The following is a 26,149-nucleotide window of genomic DNA, read 5'->3' as shown; positions in this document are numbered from 1 at the left end:
CGCTCACCGCCACTCACGGCCGGACATCTTTCTCACCCATTCAAATGAAAGAGTCCTGCAGGTTTCTGTCTCCTGCCTCTGTTTTGTGCAGGAAACGGAAACCTGCAGAACAGAGACCGGGCGCAGATGTGAACGAGCCCTAAGAAGTGGGGTCTTCCTGGGTCTCCTACCATACAGTCCCTTCTCATACAGACGCTGACGCTAGATAGTACGGGGTGACACTGTTGTACCCTCGGACTGCAGGGCAGCTTGGACTTGTTTGGATGTTAGTCGAGGTTCTTTATCCGCCATCCGCACAATCTTGCGGTGAAATCTCTCGTCCATGTTTCTTTTGCGTCCACATCTAGGGAGGTTAGCCACAGGGCCATGGGCTTTACACTTCTTGATGACACTGCGCACGGTAGACACAGGAACATTCAGGTCTTTGGAGATGGACTTGTAGCCTTGAGATTGCTCATGCTTCCTCACAATTTTGCTACTCAAGTCCTCAGACAGTTCTTTGGTCTTCTTTCTTTTCTCCATGCTCAATGTGGTCACACAAGGACACAGGACAGAGGTGGAGCCAACTTTAATCCATTTCAACTGGCTGCAAGTGTGATTTAGTTATTGCCACCACCTGTTAGGTGCCTCAGGTAAGTAACAGGTGCTGTTAATTACACAAATTACAGAAGCATCACATGATTTTTCAAACAGTGCCAATACTTTTGTCCACCCCCTTTTTTTATGTTTGCTGTGGAATTATATCCAATTTAGCTTTATGATAATTCTTTTTGTGGTTTTCCATTGAAGACAAAATAAATGAAGAAAATACCAAAGAGTTTGTGCTTGCAATCATTTTCTAGAAGAAACAAGTATTATCTGACAGAATTGCAGGGGGGCCAATACTTTTGGCCAACACTGTAACTACTATAATACTGCCCCCTATGTACAAGAATATAACTACAGCTGAAGATCACATTTATGATGTACAGATTTGCTCGGGGGTTTCGGTCCAGGACAAGTGAATGATATTTCCCCGATATCTGTGATGCGCCCACCTGCGACCTGCACTGCAGATTGTAAGATCTTTTTCATCAGTTTGTATTTTCTTGGCGTATACTTCCTGATCAGATCCAGGTGATTGGGGCAGATCAGCCGCAGAATTCATGGTAAGATCAGGGACTTATTTTTTCCTTGTCCTGCTCCCTTCCTTGCCTCCAGATTCAGGGCAGGATTTTGATCTGTCCTAATATCAGCACCAATTTCCTGGACTTTTAGGCTTTTGCAGACCCTGAATGTAAAGTTGAATTTTCCTTCACTGACAACAAGCAGAAACCTTGAACTTTTTGAGAGACTGAAACACAAAGTTTATTAGAAAGTTGCAGAATTGTTCTCTCTTCTAGATCTTGCATTGCAGTCTTTCGCCCCCTGTTCTAGAGCCACAGTTTCCCTGTATTCTTGCTGTCCTGTCCTCTGTCTTGCCCCGCTCTCCCTCCCTTACATTGCAGTCTTTGTGTGGGAGGAGGCTTTGCCTGGTTACCTGTGGGTTGTATCAGACAAGCCTCTCACCTGATAGACCAGGTATTATTCTCCGATTGCACCCGAATCTCCCGTCTGACTGCACCTTAGACTTTGAGCCACGTCTCTGTGCACCATTTACCCGTCCCCACCTGTACGTTTGGGGCCTCTGGGCCTTACACTTTGCAAGTTTACGTAGCTGTGAGTATTGTGCAGCTGAGCTTACACAATGAGTCTGAGGTGCACAGATAAAAATGAGAAGTAGAAGCTTTAGAGAAGCGAGCTTCCTGTTTGAGAGAGCGAGAGAGGGATTAACTGAGGCAGAAAAGAAAACTCCTTTTTTTTTTTTGCAAAGTGAGAACATATCGCAAGGGGCAATGAAGTCTAGAGGAGTGATAGAGTGACAGATCTGCCCCGTGACACTGATAGGAGAAAAGCCTCGAGATAAGTACGCTGTGGGAAAGAGGTGAATGTGAGTGAAAGTTGGCTGGGTGGGGGGGGGGATCAAGAGACGGCAAGAAAAAGAGGAAGAACCCTGACAACAAGCCACCACACCACACGTGAAGACCCCAGGACAAGGCTTCGGAGATGGTTAGGTGAGGAGAACGTTGATCAAATCTTGTCTTTCCTGCCTTTTTCTTTCTGTCTCTCCTGTATATCCCCAAGTTCTTGAGATTGTCCAGTTTCTTGTCTACATTAGAAGATACCTTCAGACCTCAATTCCTCATCTGGTCCTACAAAACCTTCTTAGCATGTCAAGAATTTCCGAGACATCTCTGTTGAACCTTGGTATTTTTGATAACAATTGCTTGGAACCGACTCTGACGTTCCTACTTACCCTTGATTCTTGGCTGTAGATGCCACACACAAGACATTATTCTAAGGTTTCACAGTCTTGGCATCCAGGATTATCAGTTGTGGTCAGAGTTTCTGAGAACCATGGGCCGGACTTGAGTCTCTGTTTGAGAAAGGTCAACTATCGCTTGTCTTACTGCTTGCAAGATGATACCCTGAATCTTTGTCGTCCGTTACTTGGTCCTGGAGACGTCATCAACTTTGGGTTCAGGTTCTCCTGTTCCTCACTTGGCACCTCTCCCTTATAAACCTTGCTCTATATGTCTCGGATAGTCTTGGGTATCGTTTCTTATGGCTTATCATAAATAGTCCTTGTTATTTGACTTGCTTGGTCCATAATTCTATAATGCCTAGTTTATGATCTACTCAATTTATCATATACCTGCATGAGATGTTCTTCTTGTCTATCACAGTGGACTGTGCCATGCAACACCCTTGTAGGAGATATGGGGGCTCCCATGATCCCATTCCAACCCTACCCCTTACCCATTGCTTCTTATACCTTGCCTGGACTCTTGGATCTACAATGCAATTTTTTGAGCCCTATAAATTAGATAAGATGCAAAAGTCTATATGCAAGGTTCTCAAAAACTAATCACAACCCAACAACCACATAGACACCCACAAACCACACCGAGACATACATGCCCACTGTCTCATGTTCCCTTACGACAAAGAAGAATTTACCCGGGTTGAAAGTGTAATAGTTTTATAGCTTTAGGCCATGTCTTTAATGTTTCCGTATACTCCCTGATACACAGGATACAAAATCATCGTGCTCGTAGATACCATACCGGAGGGTAGCTTAAATCTTACATAGAACCTTCTACAGACAGACAACTTTGTTTCTCCCAATCAGAAGACATTACTTTTCCCAAAGGATGAGTTGTGCCAACCGGTTGACGTTGGGCTTATGGCTCAGTGATACCGATGAAGTATTAAGGTGTCAATGACCATCTTAGGGTTCTACCTTATTCAAAAAGCCCATTAAAAAACATATGTAAGACTTTTATACAGGAAGTCACTAGTCAATGTTTGCGTGACGTAGTTAATTGGTGGAATTCAACTTTTACCTGCAAACCCCAGTGTTCGAGAAGAAGGCAAAATCCACCCTTGAAGGTATAAGACCTTTCTGATCTCTTCGACATTATTATCATGACCACCAGTGCGTCTGACCAGATGACCATTGATCCTTCAGATGGTCCTACCTTCTATTTGGATCTCCAAGCTTCTCAGGAACTTTTTGAGGACTCTTTTGATTATCTAGGTTCGTCGTGGCACTGGTCATCTTTCTCCTTTCAACTATTTTTTTCCCAAAACTTTTTCATTCTTAGTTCAGTTTCTTTCGGGACAACTCCCTCCTTCCTCCTCCAAGAAAAATCAGCAGTGAGTTCCTGAATGGGGTTATTCCACCACCACCATCTCTGACCCAGTGATCACTAAAATGGAGGTCAACATCCTTCGTTCTGAAGACATCTGAATGGAGACATGGTCATGTTGCTCTATGGGGGGACTCTGAATTTTCGATTAAAAACTTGTTCTTAAATGCAAAGCTAATTTCCCTTTGATATGAAAGATGGCAACAGGTCAAAGCGATAACGTGCGCGGGTATTAACCCCTTTCGGCTGCAGCAATTTATTTTTTTTTTTTACATTTTTCATTTTTATTCCCAAACTTCCAAAGCAATACATTTTTTGCCGCAATTTTCTGTTCTCAGAGCTTTCAGAGGGCTAATTTTTTGCAGGAAAATTAGTTCTTCCTATTGGTACCATTTAATATACCGTACTGGGAAGCTGCAAAAAAAAATCACAATGGGGTGAAATTAGAGAAAAACTGCATTTGCACCATTTTTGTATGGGATTTGTTTTTACGGTATTCATGTCATGTCATGGTATTCTGCGGGTCAACATGATTACAGCAATGCCAAATTTATATAGGTTTTTTTTTTTATAATTTAACACGATAACAAAAATCCAAAACTTTTTGAAAAATTAAAAAAATCTTACATGAGAAACTTTTGTCTATTTCTGTGTATGGAGCTGCCTAAGGCGTCTCTTTTGGGGCAAGTTTCACTTTTCATCTCTACCTTTTTGGGGGTTTGTATTGCAAAATCCGTTCAATTTCATTGCACAGTATGGAAGCAAAGTAATACCAGGCCGGGGAGAGTTTAAGCATTTTTTCGATTTTGACTTCTGCTTTCCAAAAGCCATACATTTTTCCATATAAGGCCTTTACTTTTGCAGGACAAATTGCACTTTTTAATGGTACCATTTAATATTCTATAAAATAGGTTGCCATACTCAGACATCTGAAACTTTGTTATTTCTGTGTATGGGGGATCACAAGGCATCTTTTTTTTTTTTTGTACTTTTTATTTACACCATTGTGGCAATGTAACGTCGGTTCGACTCTTTTTATTTTTTATTTTTTTTTCCTGCTACATATTTTACCGTATGGGAAAAATAAGTATGTAGACTGAGCACGTTCAGACACAGAGATACCTAATGTGTACGTATTTCACATTATTTATGTGACATAGGGGGTGACTTGGATTTTTAATGCTTTTGAAAAAATTTTTAACTTTTTTTTTTACAGTTACTTTTCTACCCCCTAGGGTATAGGGTCTGATCATTAATGCAAAGCTTTATAAAATACTGGCAGCCTGTAATAGAAACTAATGTCATACAATCCTGGGAGCCTACAATAGTTTCATGACAATGGAACGCCAGACCTGGATCTCATTCCATGGGCTGGTGACCCACCCCAAAATGTGCCGCTGGAAAAATGGCACCCTTGTGAGGATGATAATGCCCAAGATCAGTACGGGCACTGATTGCAGGCATTGTCACCAATTCTCCGCTGTATAATATAATGCTGTCACAATTAAATACACGCCATCCACCGTACTATTATGGCAGATGTTGGGAAAGGGTTAATAGACTCCTGGCTATCACGGAGATAGATTGTCACCACGAGAGCTCACACCATGGGACAACGATCCGGATGAACATGCAAACACCCACAAACTGCTAGTGATCAGATTCCTTGGTCACATTTGATCGATTAATGTCCATGATCAGAGAGGACTCCAATCGAGGGCATTGTCGTCGGGTCTCTGCTGTGTAAAACAGAGGAGACCAGATGGCCATGGTGCCCGCTCATCTCCAGACCAGGCACCATATTTAAGGTGCTGTTATCCACCTTACTATTATGGCGGATGTGGTCGGGGAGTTCACCGAACAATCCAATCTTGACTATTTTCTTCATTCTTTGAGGCCTTATTTATTCCGTTGCAAGGTGTATCATTGTGGCATCATTTTGGGCCCCTATTACATGATACAGCCTTCAGGGCACAGCAGCGATTGTAGTTTTTCATTTCTTTTTTTATTTTCCCAGTAATGTAGAAGTTCGAGGATTTCTTTTTCATAAAATATATTTTATTTCTTTATTGCCACCATTTTGGAGTACAGACAATGGATCATAGGTATTATTTAGGGGTGGGGTAGAATAATACGGCTAAGGAGTTTGTGTGGATTTCCTCCCATACTCCAAAGACATACTGATAGGGAAAAAATGTACATTGTGAGCTCTATATGGGGCCATACAGTGTTGGCCAAAAGTATTGGCACCCCTGCAATTCTGTCAGATAATACTCATGTTCTTCCAGAAAATGATTGCAATCACAAATTCGTTGGTATTATTATCTTCATTTAATTTGTCTTCAATGGAAAACCACAAAAAGAATTGTCAAAAAGCCAAATTGGATATAATTCTACACCACACATAAAAAGGGGGTGGACAAAAATATTGGCACTGTTTGAAAATCATGTGATGCTTCTCTAATTTGTGTAATTAACAGCACCTGTTACTTACCTGAGGCACCTAACAGGTGGTGGCAATAACTAAATCACACTTGCAGCCAGTTGAAATGGATTAAGATTATGGATTAGAACACCTGTGGAGAGATCTCTTGGTGGCAGTTTGGAGAAGGCCCCCTTCACATCTCAGGGGGGACCTGGAGCAGTTTGCCAAAGAAGAATGGTCTAAGATTCCAGGAGAGCCTTGTAAGAATCTCATTGCTGGTTAGCGGAAGCGGTTGTGCGCAGTTATTGTGTCTAAAGGTTGTGCTACCAAGTATTAGGCTGAGGGCGCCAATACTTCTGCCCGCACCAGTTTTGGAGTTTTGTGTAAAATGATCAATGATGTGACTTTTTTTTCATTCTCTTTTGTGTATTTTCATTGCAAGCAAAATAAATGAAGATATTACCAAAGAGTTTGTGCTTGTAATCATTATCTGGAAGAACACGATTAATATCTGACAGAATTGCAGGGGGGGCCAATACTTTTGGCCAACACTGTATATGGAGCAAACAATCTACATTTAAAAAAAAAATCTACAGTTTTGTGTAAAAATGAAAAAAGGAAGAACATTTGTATCTGGAATTTTGTCTGTAGGAACTGACTTAAATGGTTTTATTAGAAAGACGTTAGTAAGAAAAAAAAATACCACTTCATTTTTTGGCTATAAAAACTTCTGCAAAGTAAAGTGAAGTATCTAGAAATAGTATCTAAGCCATGTTGAAATCGTCTCATGGCCAAGTCCTCTAGTGAAGCTATAAAAGATGTATGTCAGAAAAAAAAAATTAACATCTAAAGAAAAAAATTATGTCATAAACCAAAATAGAAAAATTGATGCATCTATAATGTCATTGCTTTAGTTACATGCACACCAGGGCTCTGCCATTGAAAAATGCAACTCTTTCTGTAAAAAAACAAAAAACAAGCCCTCGTATGGCCAGGTCAATGGAAAAACTAGAAGTACTTTCTTATATATTTCATGATTTCGGGGTCAGCCATTATCTTGCGCTATTATCGTCCAAGTGAATTCAGAAATTTGCTTATTATCGGGCCCTTACATCGGAGAGTGTTGTGAGCATGCCCAGTAACGTGCAGTGAGAGAGGGGAGGAGCTTATCTGTGTCTACCGTTCTCAATGGTGCCATTATAATCCCGCCCCCCGATGGCCGACCCTCCCTATTCCAGTGTACACAGTGCAAGATGAAAAGTGACAGGAAGTGTTAGCCTATGGACCACTTCTTCTTTCAGACTTCATCTTATTTCCTGTTATGACAGCAGAGGACATGTCATACAGTGCGAGCGCAGCCGTCCGGTCACGTGCACAGTAACCACCGACGCTTCCAAGTAGTCACCATCACAAATTTTACTTGGAATCGAGAAAAACGTAGGATGTTCCTCAGATCAATAAACCGATATCTTATTGAGAACACCTGACACATTGATCCAAATCCTCTACACACACTTTTTTATGTGACTTTATTCCCGTCTTTCTTCTCCTTCAATAGAATTATCTATAAATTTTGGGATAATTTCTGTTATATTTCCAGGTGGTTTCATCGAGACATAACTGGCTTGGAGGCCGAGGCCCGGCTGAAAGCGCGAGGAGTCCATGGCAGTTTTCTTGTGCGTCCTAGCCGGAAGAGGCCAGAAGACTTTTCATTATCTGTCAGGTCAGTCCACCATCGGTTGTGATACTGATGGAGGATGCCCAGGAGGTTGATAGATAGATAGATAGGAGATAGATAGATAGATAGATAGATAGATAGATAGATAGATAGATAGATAGGAGATAGATAGATAGGAGATAGATAGATAGATAGATAGATAGATAGATAGGAGATAGATAGATAGATAGATAGATAGATAGGAGATAGATAGATAGATAGATAGATAGATAGATAGATAGGAGATAGATAGATAGATAGATAGATAGATAGATAGATAGGAGATAGATAGATAGATAGATAGATAGGAGATAGATAGATAGGAGATAGATAGATAGGAGATAGATAGATAGATAGATAGATAGATAGATAATAGATAGGTGATAGATAGATAGATAGATAGATAGGAGATAGATAGATAGATAGATAGATAGATAGATAGATAGATAGATAGATAGGAGATAGATAGATAGATAGATAGATAGATAGAAGATAGATAGATAGATGATAGATAGATAGATAGATAGATAGATAGATAGATAGATAGATAGATAGGAGATAGATAGATAGATAGATAGGAGATAGATAGATAGATAGATAGATAGATAGATAGGAGATAGATAGATAGATAGATAGATAGATAGATAGATAGATAGGAGATAGATAGATAGGAGATAGATAGATAGATAGATAGATGATAGATAGATAGATAGATAGATAGATAGATAGATAGGAGATAGATAGATAGATAGGAGATAGATAGATAGATAGATAGATAGGAGATAGATAGATAGATAGATAGATAGATAGATAGATAGGAGATAGATAGATAGATAGATAGATAGATAGATAGATAGATAGGAGATAGATAGATAGATAGATAGATAGATAGATAGATAGGAGATAGATAGATAGATAGATAGATAGATAAGAGATAGATAGATAGATAGATAGATAGATAGATAGATGATAGATAGATAGATAGGAGATAGATAGATAGATAGATAGATAATAGATAGGTGATAGATAGATAGATAGATAGGAGATAGATAGATAGATAGATAGATAGATAGATAGATAGATAGATAGGAGATAGATAGATAGGAGATAGATAGATAGATAGATAGGTAGATAGATAGATAGGAGATAGATAGATAGATGGATAGATAGATAGATAGATAGATAGATAGATAGATAGGAGATAGATAGATAGATAGATAGATAGATAGATAAGAGATAGATAGATAGATAGATAGATAGATAGGAGATAGATAGATAGGAGATAGATAGATAGATAGATAGATAGATAGATAGGAGATAGATAGATAGATAGATAGATAGATAGATAGATAGGAGATAGATAGATAGGAGATAGATAGATAGATAGATAGATAGGAGATAGATAGATAGATAGATAGATAGATAGATAGATAGATAGATAGATAGATCATGGAGGGGATTACTACATAAATGGACGCGCCCAGTATCAGATGGGCTGTATGACATTGCAAGCAACAGAAGAGGAGGCGCAGACGTTGTATTCGGGCCCTGGTATACACCACCGCTGGGGGCCCAGGGGCAGATTTCTAGCTGTTGCTCTCTGTTATCAGTTATTACTGCTGGTTGTCCCATATCGCCAGTGCTGAGATCTTGGGATGGATTTACGTATTTCGCCATCCTCTTATTACACTACAGTACTATTATAGTCTGCCAAGCTTAGATGACGGTAAATCCTCCCCGTATTAGGCAGATACATAGCCATACTTTGCTGTTTTGTCTTCCCACTTTTTCCTCTTTTGCAATTTTTTTCATTCTGCGTTTCCCATCGAGATGGCGGCGACACTTCCTGCACATAATGGGGAAGTGCGTCTATATATGTTCCAGGCGTCCTGTGCGAGCGGCGCTCTCTGAGAGGTTGGTGGTCACAATCTGAAGATTTTGCAACAGCCAAGTCTGTGTGATGATGTTATCGCCAGGAATAAGATTATTCTTTGCATCAAAGTAGCACAGAGTATTTCAGGAGAGATGTGAGCTTACCTTGCCCTAATATAACGAGGGGAAGGGAGATAGTCGCAGGAGGCCAGTCACAGTGTCCTCCAGCAGCACAGAGTGTTTAAGAACAGGATTGGCTAATCTAATGGACTTGCCCCCTTTAGGTTGGAGGACTCCGTGACCCACATCCGGATACAGAACACGGGCGATTACTATGACCTGTATGGGGGAGAACAGTTTGCAACGTTGACGGAACTGGTGGAGTATTACACAGAGCAACACGACTGTCTACAGGACACCGATGGAACGATCATCCCACTGAAATACCCCCTGAACTGCTCCGACCCCACCAGCGAGCGGTGAGCCTCTGCCATGTTGTATATCCTGTGACCACAGGGACTGTCACCCAGCTTTCCTAGACTCCGGAATAAAAAGCTTCTATAACAGATTAGTTACTCAGGGCTCTGGAAAAGCTGAGTGATAATGTGCCCATATTAGTTATCACCAGGGTGGATATTTTAGGGACAATCTAGTAAGAAATAATAGGTCTCAGATCATCTAACCCCGGTGCCCACAGTAACCAATCACAGAACAGCTTTCTTATTTCTACAGCACTTTAAGAGATTGGGCAACAAGGTCATGTTTCTGGTAGCCATCTTTGATAAAGAGCATCTCTCACTCTCTGGAGGACCTGTCCTGTCCTGTGTTACACACAACTTATTCATGTCAATGGACACTGTGTAATACTTAATTCCCCCTGTGGTGGCGCTGCAGGAAAATTAAACACTTAATGTCAGGTCGCCCCACAGGTCACGGCTGATTTTGGGGACTCATTTTACATGTATCAATCATTCACAGCCATGAATAACATCTATTAAATCAGTATAAACCGTAATTATAGTAAAAAAGAATTAATTTGTGTCATTAATTTATAGATTAATTTACTACAAAATTAATTAAATTCATTCATTTTGTAGTAAATGAATCGATAAATTATTCAGACTAATTCTTTATATTTAATCCAGAATTATCGCTATATTTTTTGCCTTAATTTTTATTTTTTTATTAATTTCTTTGAAGTTTTTTTTTGTATGTTTAACCCTTTCAGTAAACCCAGTGAGAGCAGATTTATGTAAGCACATGCTGCGCCTATAGGGGGAGCTATATCAGGGGGTCAGTTGGTGTAATCATTATTGATCCGTGATCTCACTATACAGATACTATCTATGAGTTGTCTATGGCAACCAATCACAATGTTTGCTTTTTTTTCTTGTATGTCCTTATAGACCCCCAGTATCTGATTGGCTGCTGCAGTCAGCCCCTCCCCTTTGTACATGGTGCTGTGGCTCATGGCACGGGGATTTGTGACAATGCAAATCTTATGTAACCACAAGAGCCGCCGCACCTTGGACAGGGAAATATTACTGTCCTAGTAAATCTTTAACTCTCTATACATTACAGCCTTACATGGTGCTGTGTGGAAGTATCACACATCATAGGCTTAGATACCCTGCTCAGCAGACAGTATCACACATCATAGGCTTAGATACCCTGCTCAGCAGACAGTATCACACATCATAGGCTTAGATATCCTGCTCAGTAGACAGTATCACGCAGACCTATATACAGCTCTCAGCAGACAGTATCACACATCATAGGCTTAGATACCCTGCTCAGCAGACAGTATCACGCAGACCTATATACAGCTCTCAGCAGACAGTATCACACATCATAGGCTTAGATACCCTGCTCAGCAGACACTATCACACATCATATTCTTAGATATCCTGCTCAGCAGACAGTATCACGCAGACCTATATACAGCTCTCAGCAGACAGTATCACACATCATATTCTTAGATACCCTGCTCAGCAGACAGTATCACACATCATATGCTTAGATACCCTGCTCAGCAGACAGTATCACACATCATAGGCTTAGATACCCTGCTCAGCAGACAGTATCACGCAGACCTGTATACAGCTTTCAGCAGACAGTATCACACATCATAGGCTTAGATACCCTGCTCAGCAGACAGTATCACACAGACCTATATACAGCTCTCAGCAGACAGTATCACACATCATAGGCTTAGATACCCTGCTCAGCAGACAGTATCACGCAGACCTATATACAGCTCTCAGCAGACAGTATCACACATCATAGGCTTAGATACCCTGCTCAGCAGACAGTATCACGCAGACCTATATACAGCTCTCAGCAGAAAGTATCACACATCATAGGCTTAGATACCCTGCTCAGCAGACAGTATCACAGAGACCTATATACTGCTCTCAGCAGACAGTATCACACATCATAGGCTTAGATATCCTGCTCAGCAGACAGTATCACGCAGACCTATATACAGCTCTCAGCAGACAGTATCACACATCATAGGTTTAGATACCCTGCTCAGCAGACACTATCACACATTATATTCTTAGATACCCTGCTCAGCAGACAGTATCACACATCATATGCTTAGATACCCTGCTCAGCAGACAGTATCACACATCATAGGCTTAGATACCCTGCTCAGCAGACAGTATCACGCAGACCTGTATACAGCTTTCAGCAGACAGTATCACACATCATAGGCTTAGATACCCTGCTCAGCAGACAGTATCACACAGACCTATATACAGCTCTCAGCAGACAGTATCACACATCATAGGCTTAGATACCCTGCTCAGCAGACAGTATCACGCAGACCTATATACAGCTCTCAGCAGACAGTATCACACATCATAGGCTTAGATACCCTGCTCAGCAGACAGTATCACGCAGACCTATATACAGCTCTCAGCAGAAAGTATCACACATCATAGGCTTAGATACCCTGCTCAGCAGACAGTATCACAGAGACCTATATACTGCTCTCAGCAGACAGTATCACACATCATAGGCTTAGATATCCTGCTCAGCAGACAGTATCATGCAGACCGATATACAGCTCTCAGCAGACAGTATCACACATCATAGGCTTAGATATCCTGCTCAGCAGACAGTATCACGCAGACCGATATACAGCTCTCAGCAGACAGTATCACACATCATAGGCTTAGTTACCCTGCTCAGCAGACAGTATCACACATCATAGGCTTAGTTACCCTGCTCAGAAGACAGTATCACACATCACAGGCTTAGATACTCTGCTCAGCAGACAGTATCACACATCATAGGCTTAGATATCCTGCTCAGCAGACAGTATCACGCAGACCTATATACAGCTCTCAGCAGACAGTATCACACATCATACGCTTAGATACCTTGCTCAGCAGACAGTATCACACAGACCTATATACAGCTCTCAGCAGACAGTATCACACATCATAGGCTTAGATACCCTGCTCATCAGACAGTATCACACATCATAGGCTTAGATACCCTGCTCAGAAGACAGTATCACACATCATAGGCTTAGATATCCTGCTCAGCAGACAGTATCACGCGGACCTATATACAGCTCTCAGCAGACAGTATGACACATCATAGGCTAGTGTTAGGATGGGTTCCCGCAGGTTTGCCTTCAGGCGTACAGCGCCACCTGCGAGACAACCCAACTGTCGCCCTCGACGTCGGACAGTGAGGCGACTGGAGTATAAGTCCAGGTTTTTTCCCACTGAGCATGCTCAGACATTTCAGAGTCACTCAGAGGTTAAGTCCCATTGTGGCCCTACTGAGCATGACCGATGAGGTCATGGCCACCGCCCCTGATGGGCGGGGACTTCCCTTTATAAGGTGTGAGTCGATGCCCCGCCCGGTGCTCACACTTTCTCTAAAAACACTTGAGACAGGAGGTTAGGACAGTAGCTCCAGGCTGCTACCAGTAGTTAGGCAGGGTGCTAGGCTGGGCCTCTGTTTGAGGTTACCTTAGCTTCTCCTGGCACTGTGAGTTTAGACCTGTAAGTCCCAAACTGGCAGCCCTACACTACGGCTCGGTGCAGTGGACTCTGTACCAGCCGGTGGGGCTTCCAGCTGGTTTAGTCTCTTAGCTAGCCTATCTGTCACTGTCTACTTGTGTTGTAGCCCCAAGCTGTGCGGAGCCATTTGTGTTGCTGACAGGAGTGACTATTCACACGGTAGTTGCACAAACCATTTACCCAGTGAGGTCAACTGGTGTAAATCTCTATTGCAGCCTATTCACACGGTAGCTGCACAAACCTTTTAACCAGTGAGGTTAACTGGAGTAATTTCCATTGCAGCCTGTTCACAAGGAAGCTGCACAAACACAGTTACCCAGTAAAGTCAACTGGTGTAAAACTTTATTGCAGCCTGTTCACACTGAAGCTGCACAAAGCTATTGTCCCAGTGAAGTCAACTAGTACAAACTCGTCGCAGCCTGTTCACATTGTAGCTGCTCTAACGCGTTCACCCAGTGAAGTCAACTGGTGCATGTGTATTACTCCCTGTTCGACATACTGCTGCTTGGTACTGGCACGCGGCCGCCCATCTGGGCCTGTGGACCTCACTGCAGTGTCCTGCAGTCTGGCGGTTCTGTAGTTGCAAAAAACATTATTTTTATATATACGCACAGAACCGTAACACTTAGATACCCTGCTCAGCAGAAAGTATCACACATCATAGGCTTAGATATCCTGCTCAGCAGACAGTATCACGCAGACCTATATACAGCTCTTAGCAGACAGTATCACACATCATAGGCTTACATACCCTGCTCAGCAGTCAATATCACACATCATAGGCTTAGATACCCTGCTCAGCAGACAGTATCACACATCTTAGGCTTAGATATCCTGCTCAGCAGACAGTATCACGCAGACCTATATACAGCTCTCAGCAGACAGTATCACACATCATAGGCTTACATACCCTGCTCAGCAGTCAATATCACACATCATAGGCTTAGATACCCTGCTCAGCAGACAGTATCACACATCTTAGGCTTAGATATCCTGCTCAGCAGACAGTATCACGCAGACCTATATACAGCTCTCAGCAGACAGTATCACACATCATAGGCTTACATACCCTGCTCAGCAGTCAATATCACACATCATAGGCTTAGATACCCTGCTCAGCAGACAGTATCACACATCTTAGGCTTAGATATCCTGCTCAGCAGACAGTATAACACATCATAGGCTTAGATACCCCGCTCAGCAGTCAATATCACACATCATAGGCTTAGATACCCTGCTCAGCAGACAGTATCACACATCATAGGCTTAGATATCCTGCTCAGCAGACAGTATCACATAGATCTATACACAGCTCTCAAGTCAACATGACATGTCTCCAGGAGTGTTATATGTAGTAGGAGTGCCCCTTAAACTTTCGCAGACTCTGTAGTATGGAGTCTCTTATCAGAGAGGTGATGTGGTGCTATTTTGGGTACAGGATGAGGTCTGCTGTCACGTTACCATTCTCATCTCATGAAATAAGGATGTGGTATCACAGTTATATACACAGTATACGGCTTATTATAGTAACCTGCTGGGAGGGTCAGAACTGGCCACGGCTGGTAGATTATATCACAAGAAATGACTGGTAATTGGAAGTTTACGTTATATCTTTCTCTAGAAAAGCTAGGTCACCATCAATCGGCTAACATTGCACCCAGTCACCCAGCTTTCCCAGAATCAGAAATGACTCATGTGGCGAGGTATGCCAGGCCGATAAATCAAAGATGGACGGAGAGTATTATAAAGGACAAGATGATGAAACCGTCCGGAAAATAGAATAGTGGAAGTTGTAGTGAGCGCGGCAGATGGGAGAGCGGGAAGCGGGAAAAGTCCAATATAGAAACCATCAGTAAGCTGCTGCTGATGGATCTGCTATGTCTATTTCAAGGGGATAGTCATACGTATCCACAGGTTAGGCCATAAATGTCTCCAAAACCGGGGTCCCAACTCAGATTTCTCCATGGATCTACAAAATGGGGGTGATCATTTAAAGGGCCTGTGACACCAGAACCTCACAGATCTATCTATCTATCTATCTATCTATCTATCTATCTATCTCCTATCTATCTATCTATCTATCTATCTATCTATCTACTATCTATCTATCTATCTATCTATCTATCTATCTCCTATCTATCTATCTATCTATCTATCTATCTATCTATCTATCTATCATCTATCTATCTATCTATCTATCTATCTATCTATCTATCTCCTATCTATCTATCTATCTATCTATCTATCTATCTATCTATCATCTATCTATCTATCTATCTATCTATCTATCTATCTATCTCCTATCTATCTATCTATCTATTATCTATCTATCTATCTATCTATCTATCTATCTACTATCTATCTATCTATCTATCTATTATCTATCTATCTATCTATCTATCTATCTATCTATCTCCTATCTATCTATCTATCTATCTACTATCTTTCTATCTATTATCTATCTATCTATCTATCTATCTATCTATCTATCTCCTATCTATCTATCTATCTATCTATCTATCTATCTATCTCCTATCTATCTATCTATCTATCTATCTATCTATCTATCTATTATCTATCTATCTATCTATCTATCTATCTATCTCCTATCTATCTATCTATCTATCTATCTATCTATCTATCTATCTATCTATCTCCTATCTATCTATCTATCTATCTATCTCCTATCTATCTATCTATCTATCTATCTATCTATCTATCTATCTATCTCCTATCTATCTATCTATCTATCTATCTATCTATCTATCTATCTCATATTTCTATCATACCCATCAGTCTATGTTATATACATAAGTACTGTTACATATTGCCATCTTCTGCACTGACAGTTCTCACTTTGGGCCCCGGCTGCCACCAGTCTTTGTTCTCAGTTTCCCCCTTCCTCTTCCCTCCTCGTCTCTCCACCCATACCATGTACCGCTATGTCCCTCTGAGCTTCCTTCTTGCGGTTGGAAAATTCTCTGCTCTGTTTTGAAATAATTTGTCACTGAAGTTTCCATCATGTGACTTCTGACATCTCAACCACACAATCCTCTTGTGCAAAATGCAAACCATGCTGTGTGGTACTACAACAGGTGCAAGCATGCAGAATATTAATATGGCCTCTGATAAGCAGGTGCATTGTGGATAGAATGTCCAGCATCCAATAACCTGTGTCTCCCCACTACACCCAACATTACATAAATCCAGAAAATATTGAGTAACATTGAAAATACTTAGCATTACTGTACTGTATATCTTCTGAGTTACATCCTGTATTATACTCCAGAGCTGCGCTCACTATTTTGCTGGTACAGTCACCATGTACATACATTACATTGCTTACCCTGTATTATACTCCAGAGCTGCGCTCACTATTCTGCTGGTGCAGTCACTGTGTACATACATTACATTACTTATCCTGTATTATACCTCAGAGCTGCGCTCACTATTCTGCTGCTGCAGTCACTGTGTACATACATTACATTACTTATCCTGTATTATACTCCAGAGCTGCGCTCACTATTCTGCTGGTACAGTCACTGTGTACATACATTACATTACTTATCCTGTATTATACTCCAGAGCTGCGCTCACTATTCTGCCGGTACAGTCACTGTGTACATACATTACATTACTTATCCTGTATTATACTCCAGAGCTGCGCTCACTATTCTGCCGGTGCAGTCACTGTGTACATACATTACATTACTTATCCTGTATTATACTCCAGAGCTGCGCTCACTATTCTGCTGGTGCAGTCACTGTGTACATACATTACATTACTTATCCTGTATTATACTCCAGAGCTGCGCTCACTATTCTGCCGGTGCAGTCACTGTGTACATACATTACATTACTTATCCTGTATTATACTCCAGAGCTGCGCTCACTATTCTGCTGGTGCAGTCACTGTGTACATACATTACATTACTTATCCTGTATTATACTCCAGAGCTGCGCTCACTATTCTGCTGGTACAGTCACTGTGTACATACATTACATTACTTATCCTGTATTATACTCCAGAGCTGCGCTCACTATTCTGCTGGTGCAGTCACTGTGTACATACATTACATTACTTATCCTGTATTATACTGCAGAGCTGCGCTCACTATTCTGCTGGTACAGTCACTGTGTACATACATTACATTACTTATCCTGTATTATACTGCAGAGCTGCGCTCACTATTCTGCTGGTGCAGTCACTGTGTACATACATTACATTACTTATCCTGTATTATACTCCAGAGCTGCGCTCACTATTCTGCTGGTACAGTCACTGTGTACATACATTACATTACTTATCCTGTATTATACTCCAGAGCTGCGCTCACTATTCTGCTGGTGCAGTCACTGTGTACATACATTACATTACTTATCCTGTATTATACTGCAGAGCTGCGCTCACTATTCTGCTGGTACAGTCACTGTGTACATACATTACATTACTTATCCTGTATTATACTCCAGAGCTGCGCTCACTATTCTGCTGGTGCAGTCACTGTGTACATACATTACATTACTTATCCTGTATTATACTCCAGAGCTGCGCTCACTATTCTGCTGGTACAGTCACTGTGTACATACATGACATTACTTATCCTGTATTATACTCCAGAGCTGCGCTCACTATTCTGCTTAAGAAGCCCAATGATTAGCGATGTTCCCCTGTAGTTTTGGGGTCCTGGGCTCTAATCCTGCCACCCTGGATGTTCTCCCCATTCTGGGGCAAGTTATGCAGGGTCTCTGGTTTCTTTCCAATCTCCAAAAACATTCTGATATATTAAACGTTATCCTGTGAGATTGTCCTTAGTCTTTCTATGATGAGGAATTAGATTGTCAGCTCCTGGGGCAGGGACTGGTCCTGACTGGGACAGTGCGGCTTGTTGTAGCCCCCTGTCACCCAGCACTGGGGGTCCATGTCCCATCAGTTTTCCCCCTGGTCTCAAACCCTTCTGTGTTACTATTAGTCACCGGACAGGCGTCCTCTCATGGGGCCATGTACTGTAATATTTTGGTTACATTTCCATCGCTTGTTACTCATTTATCAAGTGGTTTCACAGTGAAAATGTAGCACGATGACATTCTGGTTTATCGCCCGTACTAGGGTGTGATGACCTTATTGCCGCTTTTGCTGATGTTGGATCTCGGCTATATTTGGTTGTATTGTTATCGGCTTTGGGTATTTTTACTCTGCTTTGCATTCTACTTATTAAGAACTATTGACTATCCCTGCTGGTTTCCACTGGCATCTATTTCTGCTTCTATAGAGCGCCAACTAGTGGACATCAGGAGTAATAGTGCACTGTGAGTGATGCTGGATAGGTGGAAGAGTCTTAGACTGTCACATTACAGACCCTGCTGTCAAACCAAATGTAAAGGGCTGAATTATGTCTATAGAGAAGTGTATATAGAATGAGATGTTTATATGTATGTTCTGTCCTCCCATAGCTGGTACCATGGCTATCTCTCTGGTACAGATGCAGAGAAGTTACTACAAGAGAAGGGGGAGCCGTGGACCTTCCTTGTCAGAGAGAGTCGTAGTAAACCTGGAGATTTTGTGATCTCTGTCCTGACAGCTGATGCAAAAGATGGCAAACCCCGAGTGACCCATATCAAGATCATGTGTGAGGTAAAAAAAAACATTAAACTGGTGCAGGAATCACTACTATGTACAAGAATATAACTACTATAATACTACTCCTATGTACAAGAATATAACTACTATAATACTACTCCTATGTACAAGAATATAACTACTATAATACTACTCCTATGTACAAGAATATAACTACTATAATACTACTCCTATGTACAAGAATATAACTACTATAATACTACTCCTATGTACAAGAATATAACTACTATAATACTACTCCTATGTACAAGAATATAACTACTATAATACTACTCCTATGTACAAGAATATAACTACTATAATACTACTCCTATGTACAAGAATATAACTACTATAATACTACTCCTATGTACAAGAATATAACTACTATAATACTACTCCTATGTACAAGAATATAACTACTATAATACTACCTCCTATGTACAAGAATATAACTACTATAATACTGCTCCTATGTACAAGAATATAACTACTATAATACTGCTCCTATGTACAAGAATATAACTACTATAATACTACTCCTATGTACAAGAATATAACTACTATAATACTACTCCTATGTACAAGAATATAACCACTATAATACTACCTCCTATGTACAAGAATATAACTACTATAATACTACCTCCTATGTACAAGAATATAACTACTATAATACTACTCCTATGTACAAGAATATAACTACTATAATACTACTCCTATGTACAAGAATATAACTACTATAATACTGCTCCTATGTACAAGAATATAACTACTATAATACTACTCCTATGTACAAGAATATAACTACTATAATACTGCTCCTATGTACAAGAATATAACTACTATAATACTGCTCCTATGTACAAGAATATAACTACTATAATACTGCTCCTATGTACAAGAATATAACTACTATAATACTGCTCCTATGTACAAGAATATAACTACTATAATACTACTCCTATGTACAAGAATATAACTACTATAATACTACTCCTATGTACAAGAATATAACTACTATAATACTGCCTCCTATGTACAAGAATATAACTACTATAATACTACTCCTATGTACAAGAATATAACTACTATAATACTGCTCCTATGTACAAGAATATAACTACTATAATACTACCTCCTATGTACAAGAATATAACTACTATAATACTGCTCCTATGTACAAGAATATAACTACTATAATACTACCTCCTATGTACAAGAATATAACTACTATAATACTACCTCCTATGTACAAGAATATAACTACTATAATACTGCTCCTATGTACAAGAATATAACTACTATAATACTGCTCCTATGTACAAGAATATAACTACTATAATACTACTCCTATGTACAAGAATATAACTACTATAATACTACCTCCTATGTACAAGAATATAACTACTATAATACTACTCCTATGTACAAGAATATAACTACTATAATACTGCTCCTATGTACAAGAATATAACTACTATAATACTGCTCCTATGTACAAGAATATAACTACTATAATACTACTCCTATGTACAAGAATATAACTACTATAATACTACTCCTATGTACAAGAATATAACTACTATAATACTGCCTCCTATGTACAAGAATATAACTACTATAATACTACTCCTATGTACAAGAATATAACTACTATAATACTGCTCCTATGTACAAGAATATAACTACTATAATACTACCTCCTATGTACAAGAATATAACTACTATAATACTGATCCTATGTACAAGAATATAACTACTATAATACTACCTCCTATGTACAAGAATATAACTACTATAATACTACCTCCTATGTACAAGAATATAACTACTATAATACTGCTCCTATGTACAAGAATATAACTACTATAATACTGCTCCTATGTACAAGAATATAACTACTATAATACTACTCCTATGTACAAGAATATAACTACTATAATACTACCTCCTATGTACAAGAATATAACTACTATAATACTACCTCCTATGTACAAGAATATAACTACTATAATACTACTCCTACGTACAAGTATATAACTACTATAATACTACTCCTATGTACAAGAATATAACTACTATAATACTGCTCCTATGTACAAGAATATAACTACTATAATACTGCTCCTATGTACAAGTATATAACTGTTATCTTTGTCCCTCATGTATCGTCTCTATAGGGTGAGCGGTATACATTGGGTGATAAAATGTTTGATTCCCTCACGGATCTTATAGAATCTTACAAGAAGACTCATATAGAAGAAGTTTCCGGTGCTTGTGTGTACTTGAGGAAGGTGAGATCAGAACCTCTATTTGTCATGTATGGAGATCCGCAGTGTTATTGTTGCACCGTCTCCTCCATAGTGTGGACCTTGGTTGTCCTTGGTCTTCTGTATCTAGTTGACCCTCTCTGTACTTTCTCCAGCCATACCACTCCACCAGGGTCAATGCAGCTGACATCGAGAGTCGTATGAAGGAACTAGACAAAAAGACAGAAAGAGAAGAGTCTTCGAAGGCGGGATTCTGGGAAGAGTTTGATGTAAGTCGTTGATGGATTACTAACCTATAAAACAAATTCAAAAATTTGTCTTAAAGGGGTTGTCCAAGACCGGCCTATTCTTAGGATGTCTGAGGTCCTCCACCCGACACCCTTAGGATAGGCCATCAGTATCTAGTCATGGACAGTCCCTTAAGACTCAATTCTTGCAAATGTTTGGATGGTAGAAGTTTTGTATTATTATGTTGACCCCTCCCCTTTGTCATATTGTCACATTTCGGCTCCAGTCTTTGCAGCTCCTATAGGTGTCAGTCATACACTCATTCATCCGCCCCCTCATACTATGGCTTCTTCTTAGTCGTCGTGTCTCTCTCCTCTACAGGCTCTTCAGAAACAGGAAGCCACGTTATTGTACGAGAGGACAGAAGGTCAAAGGGTAGAAAATAAAAGCAAAAATCGATACAAAAACATCCTTCCTTGTGAGTATATCCCGAAATCCCAGGCCACCACCTCTTATGTATATATCAATTTTAGGGGCATGACCCCATATACGTCTTGGAATAGTCATGTTATCCCAGTAACCTCTGGTGGGCCACCCAAATTTAGAGTATGGTCAACTCCCTAGGGGTTGTTGGACGGTTGGCCCAAGGAACCCTCAGTCCGACACCGACTGGGGCACTCAATGAATTGACATGTACCAAGTAGTATTTTGGGTGTTGTAAGGACTTGTCCCACCTCTTATTTGGTGCTGATACCTCCTTAAGCTCTCAGTTCTTACCCACTTTTACCTTCTTCTCTTTCCAGTTGACCACACAAGAGTTATACTAAAGAGTGGAGACCAAAACGTCATAGGCTCAGATTATATCAATGCCAATTACGTGACGGTAAGTTCCTTGGGTAGACGGGGGTAAGAAACCAACTCGGAGTGTCTGAAGAACATCAGAAGGTCTTTAGATATTGGTGGGACTTTGATAGATTGGACATCGAGGATTCCTCAACCGTCTTCTGTGTTGACCTTTTTTCCTCTGTGATCCTGAAAATTCAAAAATTTTGGCCAATTTCAGATTTTAACCAAATTCCCGATGTTTCTCTCTTTCTCAGAACCAACTTATTGGGGACGATCAGCCTTCCAAACGTTTCATTGCCTGTCAGGGGTGTCTGGCGTCCACCACTGGAGACTTCTGGCAGATGGTCTGGCAGGAGAACAGCCGAGTCATAGTGATGACCACCAAGGAGATCGAGAAGGGGCGGGTGAGTCTTCTCGTTGTCCTGAGCTGGCCCTGGCAGATGTCGTCGCTCCGCTGCACTTGGCTTTGACTCGTCTTCTGTATTTTGACTTTCCTTCATGCCCTTGTTATCATTCCTAGACCAAATGTGTCACCTACTGGCCGGACCCCGGGATGGACGGGAAGGAATTTGGATCTTTCTGGGTCGAAATTCTTTCAGAACATGAAGCCATGGAGTACAAGATCCGGACTCTACGGGTGTCCTGTCTGAAGGATGTGAGTATACGGCTTCATCACTGTGTACAGGTATCACCCAGCTTTCCCAGACACCAACAAATTGACCCCTAAAATGTATAAAATAATGTAATATTTGCAATTTGTGTGTTGCTCAGATTATATGTATGCAACTTTTTGCAAATTGTTTTGTAAATTTAGGATGCACAACTTCCCAACCATTCAGATTCTACACAGACCTATGTGTCTCCATGGTCTGGTCTGCAGTCCCTTGTCAGTCCCCTGCCATTTACCCTTCTTCTTGCTGCAACAGGACTGTAGGATCAGACTACACTGAGGGTTTCTTTGTAGTCTGTAGCCATGGAAGCATAGAGCTCTGCATAGGAGCTGCATACACAAAACGGCAGATTTTTTTTTTTTTTTTCCTGAAAGTATTCACAATTGCTTAATTTTTCCATTTTAGCTGTTCAGTGTCTGGCGATAGTTTGTGCCCCCATCATGACTGGGTCTTGTGTATTTCCAGCCTAACAATACCCGGGACATCTTTCACTACCAATACTTAAGCTGGCCGGATCATGGCGTGCCCGCTGACCCTGGCGGGGTCCTGAGCTTTCTAGGGGAGGTGAACCGCGTACAAGAGAGCATTCCTGGAGCCGGACCCATCATTGTGCATTGCAGGTAATGTCACAAGCGTCACGTTTCTGAACACCCCTGTGCTCCAGTCACATCCAGAGCTGCGTAGACGTCTGAACTTCCCCACTTGCCTCCTTATGGTCTTTGCACGGACTAGGCACTAATGTGATGTTATTAGGGATTTTCTGACAGATTCCTCCTGGAAGGCGGAAGAATTTTGAATGCAGCTTTGGATGTGATTGGAGTATTAAACACGATCTGCCACTAAATCCATAGAAGATGTGTAAATGTAATAAGAGCTGTAGATAAACTGTAAGAAGCCGGAAATAGGCCATGGTAGCCGGAACTACGTCATTCCCCCTCTGCTTCATTCACAGTGCCGGGATTGGCCGCACCGGGACCATCATTGTTATTGACATGCTGGTTGACACCATCCAAACAAAAGGTAAGAGGGAAAACTGGTCCGAGAACAAGCAGTGCTGCAGTGTAAAGCATTAGACAACGCTTATAGCTAGTAGTAGTGGCTACAGGTAGATGAAGTCCTGCTCTGCCCCCTACAGGTCTGGACTGCGACATCGATGTGCAGAAATCCATCCAGATGGTGCGGTCTCAGCGCTCGGGGATGGTGCAGACGGAGGCGCAGTACAGGTTCATCTACGCCGCCATCGCCCAGTACATCGACTCGGCCAAACACAAGCTGCAGGCGCTAGAGGTACGCGAGAGGCGGATGAATTCCACAGAATATTAAACTTTCGCCATTATGGATTTAGAAAAATTTGCCTCTTCTAAAAATTCTAATGACTTTTTCTCCCAAACAGAAAAAGCCAGCCGAATCGGAATATGGAAACCTGGGGCTGTCTCTGGCCAAGATGAAGGTGACACGGAGCTCCTCCAAGTAAGATGGCCGTCTCCTCGCGTAGGTAACGCCGCCCCCTGCCCCGTACACGCGTGCGCTCACGACCCGCCCCACCTCTGCTATGTTTTAGGCCTAAAGATGAAGGAACAGTTTACGAAAATCTGAACGCCAAGAAAGATAAAAAAGAAAAAGTTAACAAAAAAGTGTCATCGGAACGGGAGAAGCCCCGGACCTCGCTGAGGAAGAAGTGACGGAGGCAGGAGGAAATGGTAGGCGGAGTTTAACCACTGAAAACAGTGACCGCTGCCATTATATTTAAAGGGGAGGTTCATTTTAGTGTCTTACGGGATTAGATACAATGTCTCAGCAGAGTATCACACATCAGATTGGATACATATCTCTATAGACTGTATTGGCTTCATTGTATATGGGTATACACTCTGCACGTGGATAATGGCGCCCTCTAATGGCCAAATCATTAAGTACAAGCATTACTCATTACGTTGCAGACCACGGCACCTCTTCACATTTTCTCTTCTTTTCTGACAGGTCGGATCTCCTCAGTATTCCATCAGCATCCAAACGCACCGGCACCCAATCCAGTACCGCCCTGCCCCCGCCCAGTCTCAGCGTACAGCCCCGTCAGTTTTGTTAGGAAATAATGTGAAATTACTGATAATTTAATAAAGTGTTCTGCACGCAGCAGCTGCCGGCCCTCTATACACCTGATGTATTAGGGAAGTGAGCCACGCACCTGACACCCTGTGTGAGGGCGCCCCCTGGCTCTGGAAGCAGGCAGTAGGGTGATTTTTGTAGCAGTGGGAATCCATCATCATCATCATGCTTATGCCAGTCTCATTGTTTTTTCCAATAGTCTTCCCCATATGCACAGTTGTTGTATAAATCTGTGCCAGAAAAGACCTGGTGTGAATTTGTGCCTAAACGTGAGGGCGCACCGAATTAATAACAAGGCGCAGCCTCATCCTGTATTAAGAGCGCCCTCCGCTGGTGCAGGGGACAGTAATAGGTTTATCAAATGCACTAAATCTGTGATATGCATGGACGTAACTAAAACTAAACCGCCAACTCTGATGGAACAAAACACGGCTACATATAATACTATGGCGGGCTAAGGAGGAATTTTTTTAATTAACCCCCAAAAACCATGAGTGCCTGGACCTGATTCACACCTCTTCTCATGAAGAGTAAGTTCCCATTCGGAAGATTTGTTGCGACAGTTTCAGTAACTCCGCTCCCTCCGGTTGGGGTTGTATCACACGACCGTCTGCAAA

The 26,149-nt window shown here is 41.2% G+C and overlaps 1 protein-coding gene across 2 annotated transcripts; it reads left to right on the top strand.

The window, feature by feature from the left end:
• Window positions 1-1,594: 1,594 nt before the first annotated feature.
• PTPN6 (protein tyrosine phosphatase non-receptor type 6) lies at window positions 1,595-25,527 on the top strand. Of its 2 annotated transcripts, none has more exons than XM_075258598.1 (16): window positions 1,595-2,093; window positions 7,757-7,879; window positions 10,030-10,224; window positions 19,243-19,423; window positions 21,592-21,705; window positions 21,837-21,950; window positions 22,291-22,387; window positions 22,713-22,792; window positions 23,010-23,159; window positions 23,276-23,410; window positions 23,892-24,046; window positions 24,379-24,446; window positions 24,562-24,713; window positions 24,820-24,896; window positions 24,988-25,113; window positions 25,407-25,527. In XM_075258598.1, the coding sequence occupies exons 1-15, from the start codon at window positions 2,086-2,088 to the stop codon at window positions 25,106-25,108; spliced, it is 1,770 nt and encodes a 589-aa protein (XP_075114699.1). In that variant the 5' UTR covers window positions 1,595-2,085; the 3' UTR covers window positions 25,109-25,113; window positions 25,407-25,527. The 2 variants fall into 2 exon arrangements, with proteins under 2 accessions (XP_075114699.1, XP_075114698.1); XM_075258597.1 differs by having other exon boundaries at window positions 24,988-25,126.
• Window positions 25,528-26,149: the final 622 nt, after the last annotated feature.

This window comes from Leptodactylus fuscus, chromosome 10 (genome assembly GCF_031893055.1).
Source record: "Leptodactylus fuscus isolate aLepFus1 chromosome 10, aLepFus1.hap2, whole genome shotgun sequence".
Taxonomy (NCBI): Eukaryota; Metazoa; Chordata; class Amphibia; order Anura; family Leptodactylidae; genus Leptodactylus; species Leptodactylus fuscus.
This window is presented reverse-complemented; position numbering and strand designations above follow the sequence as displayed.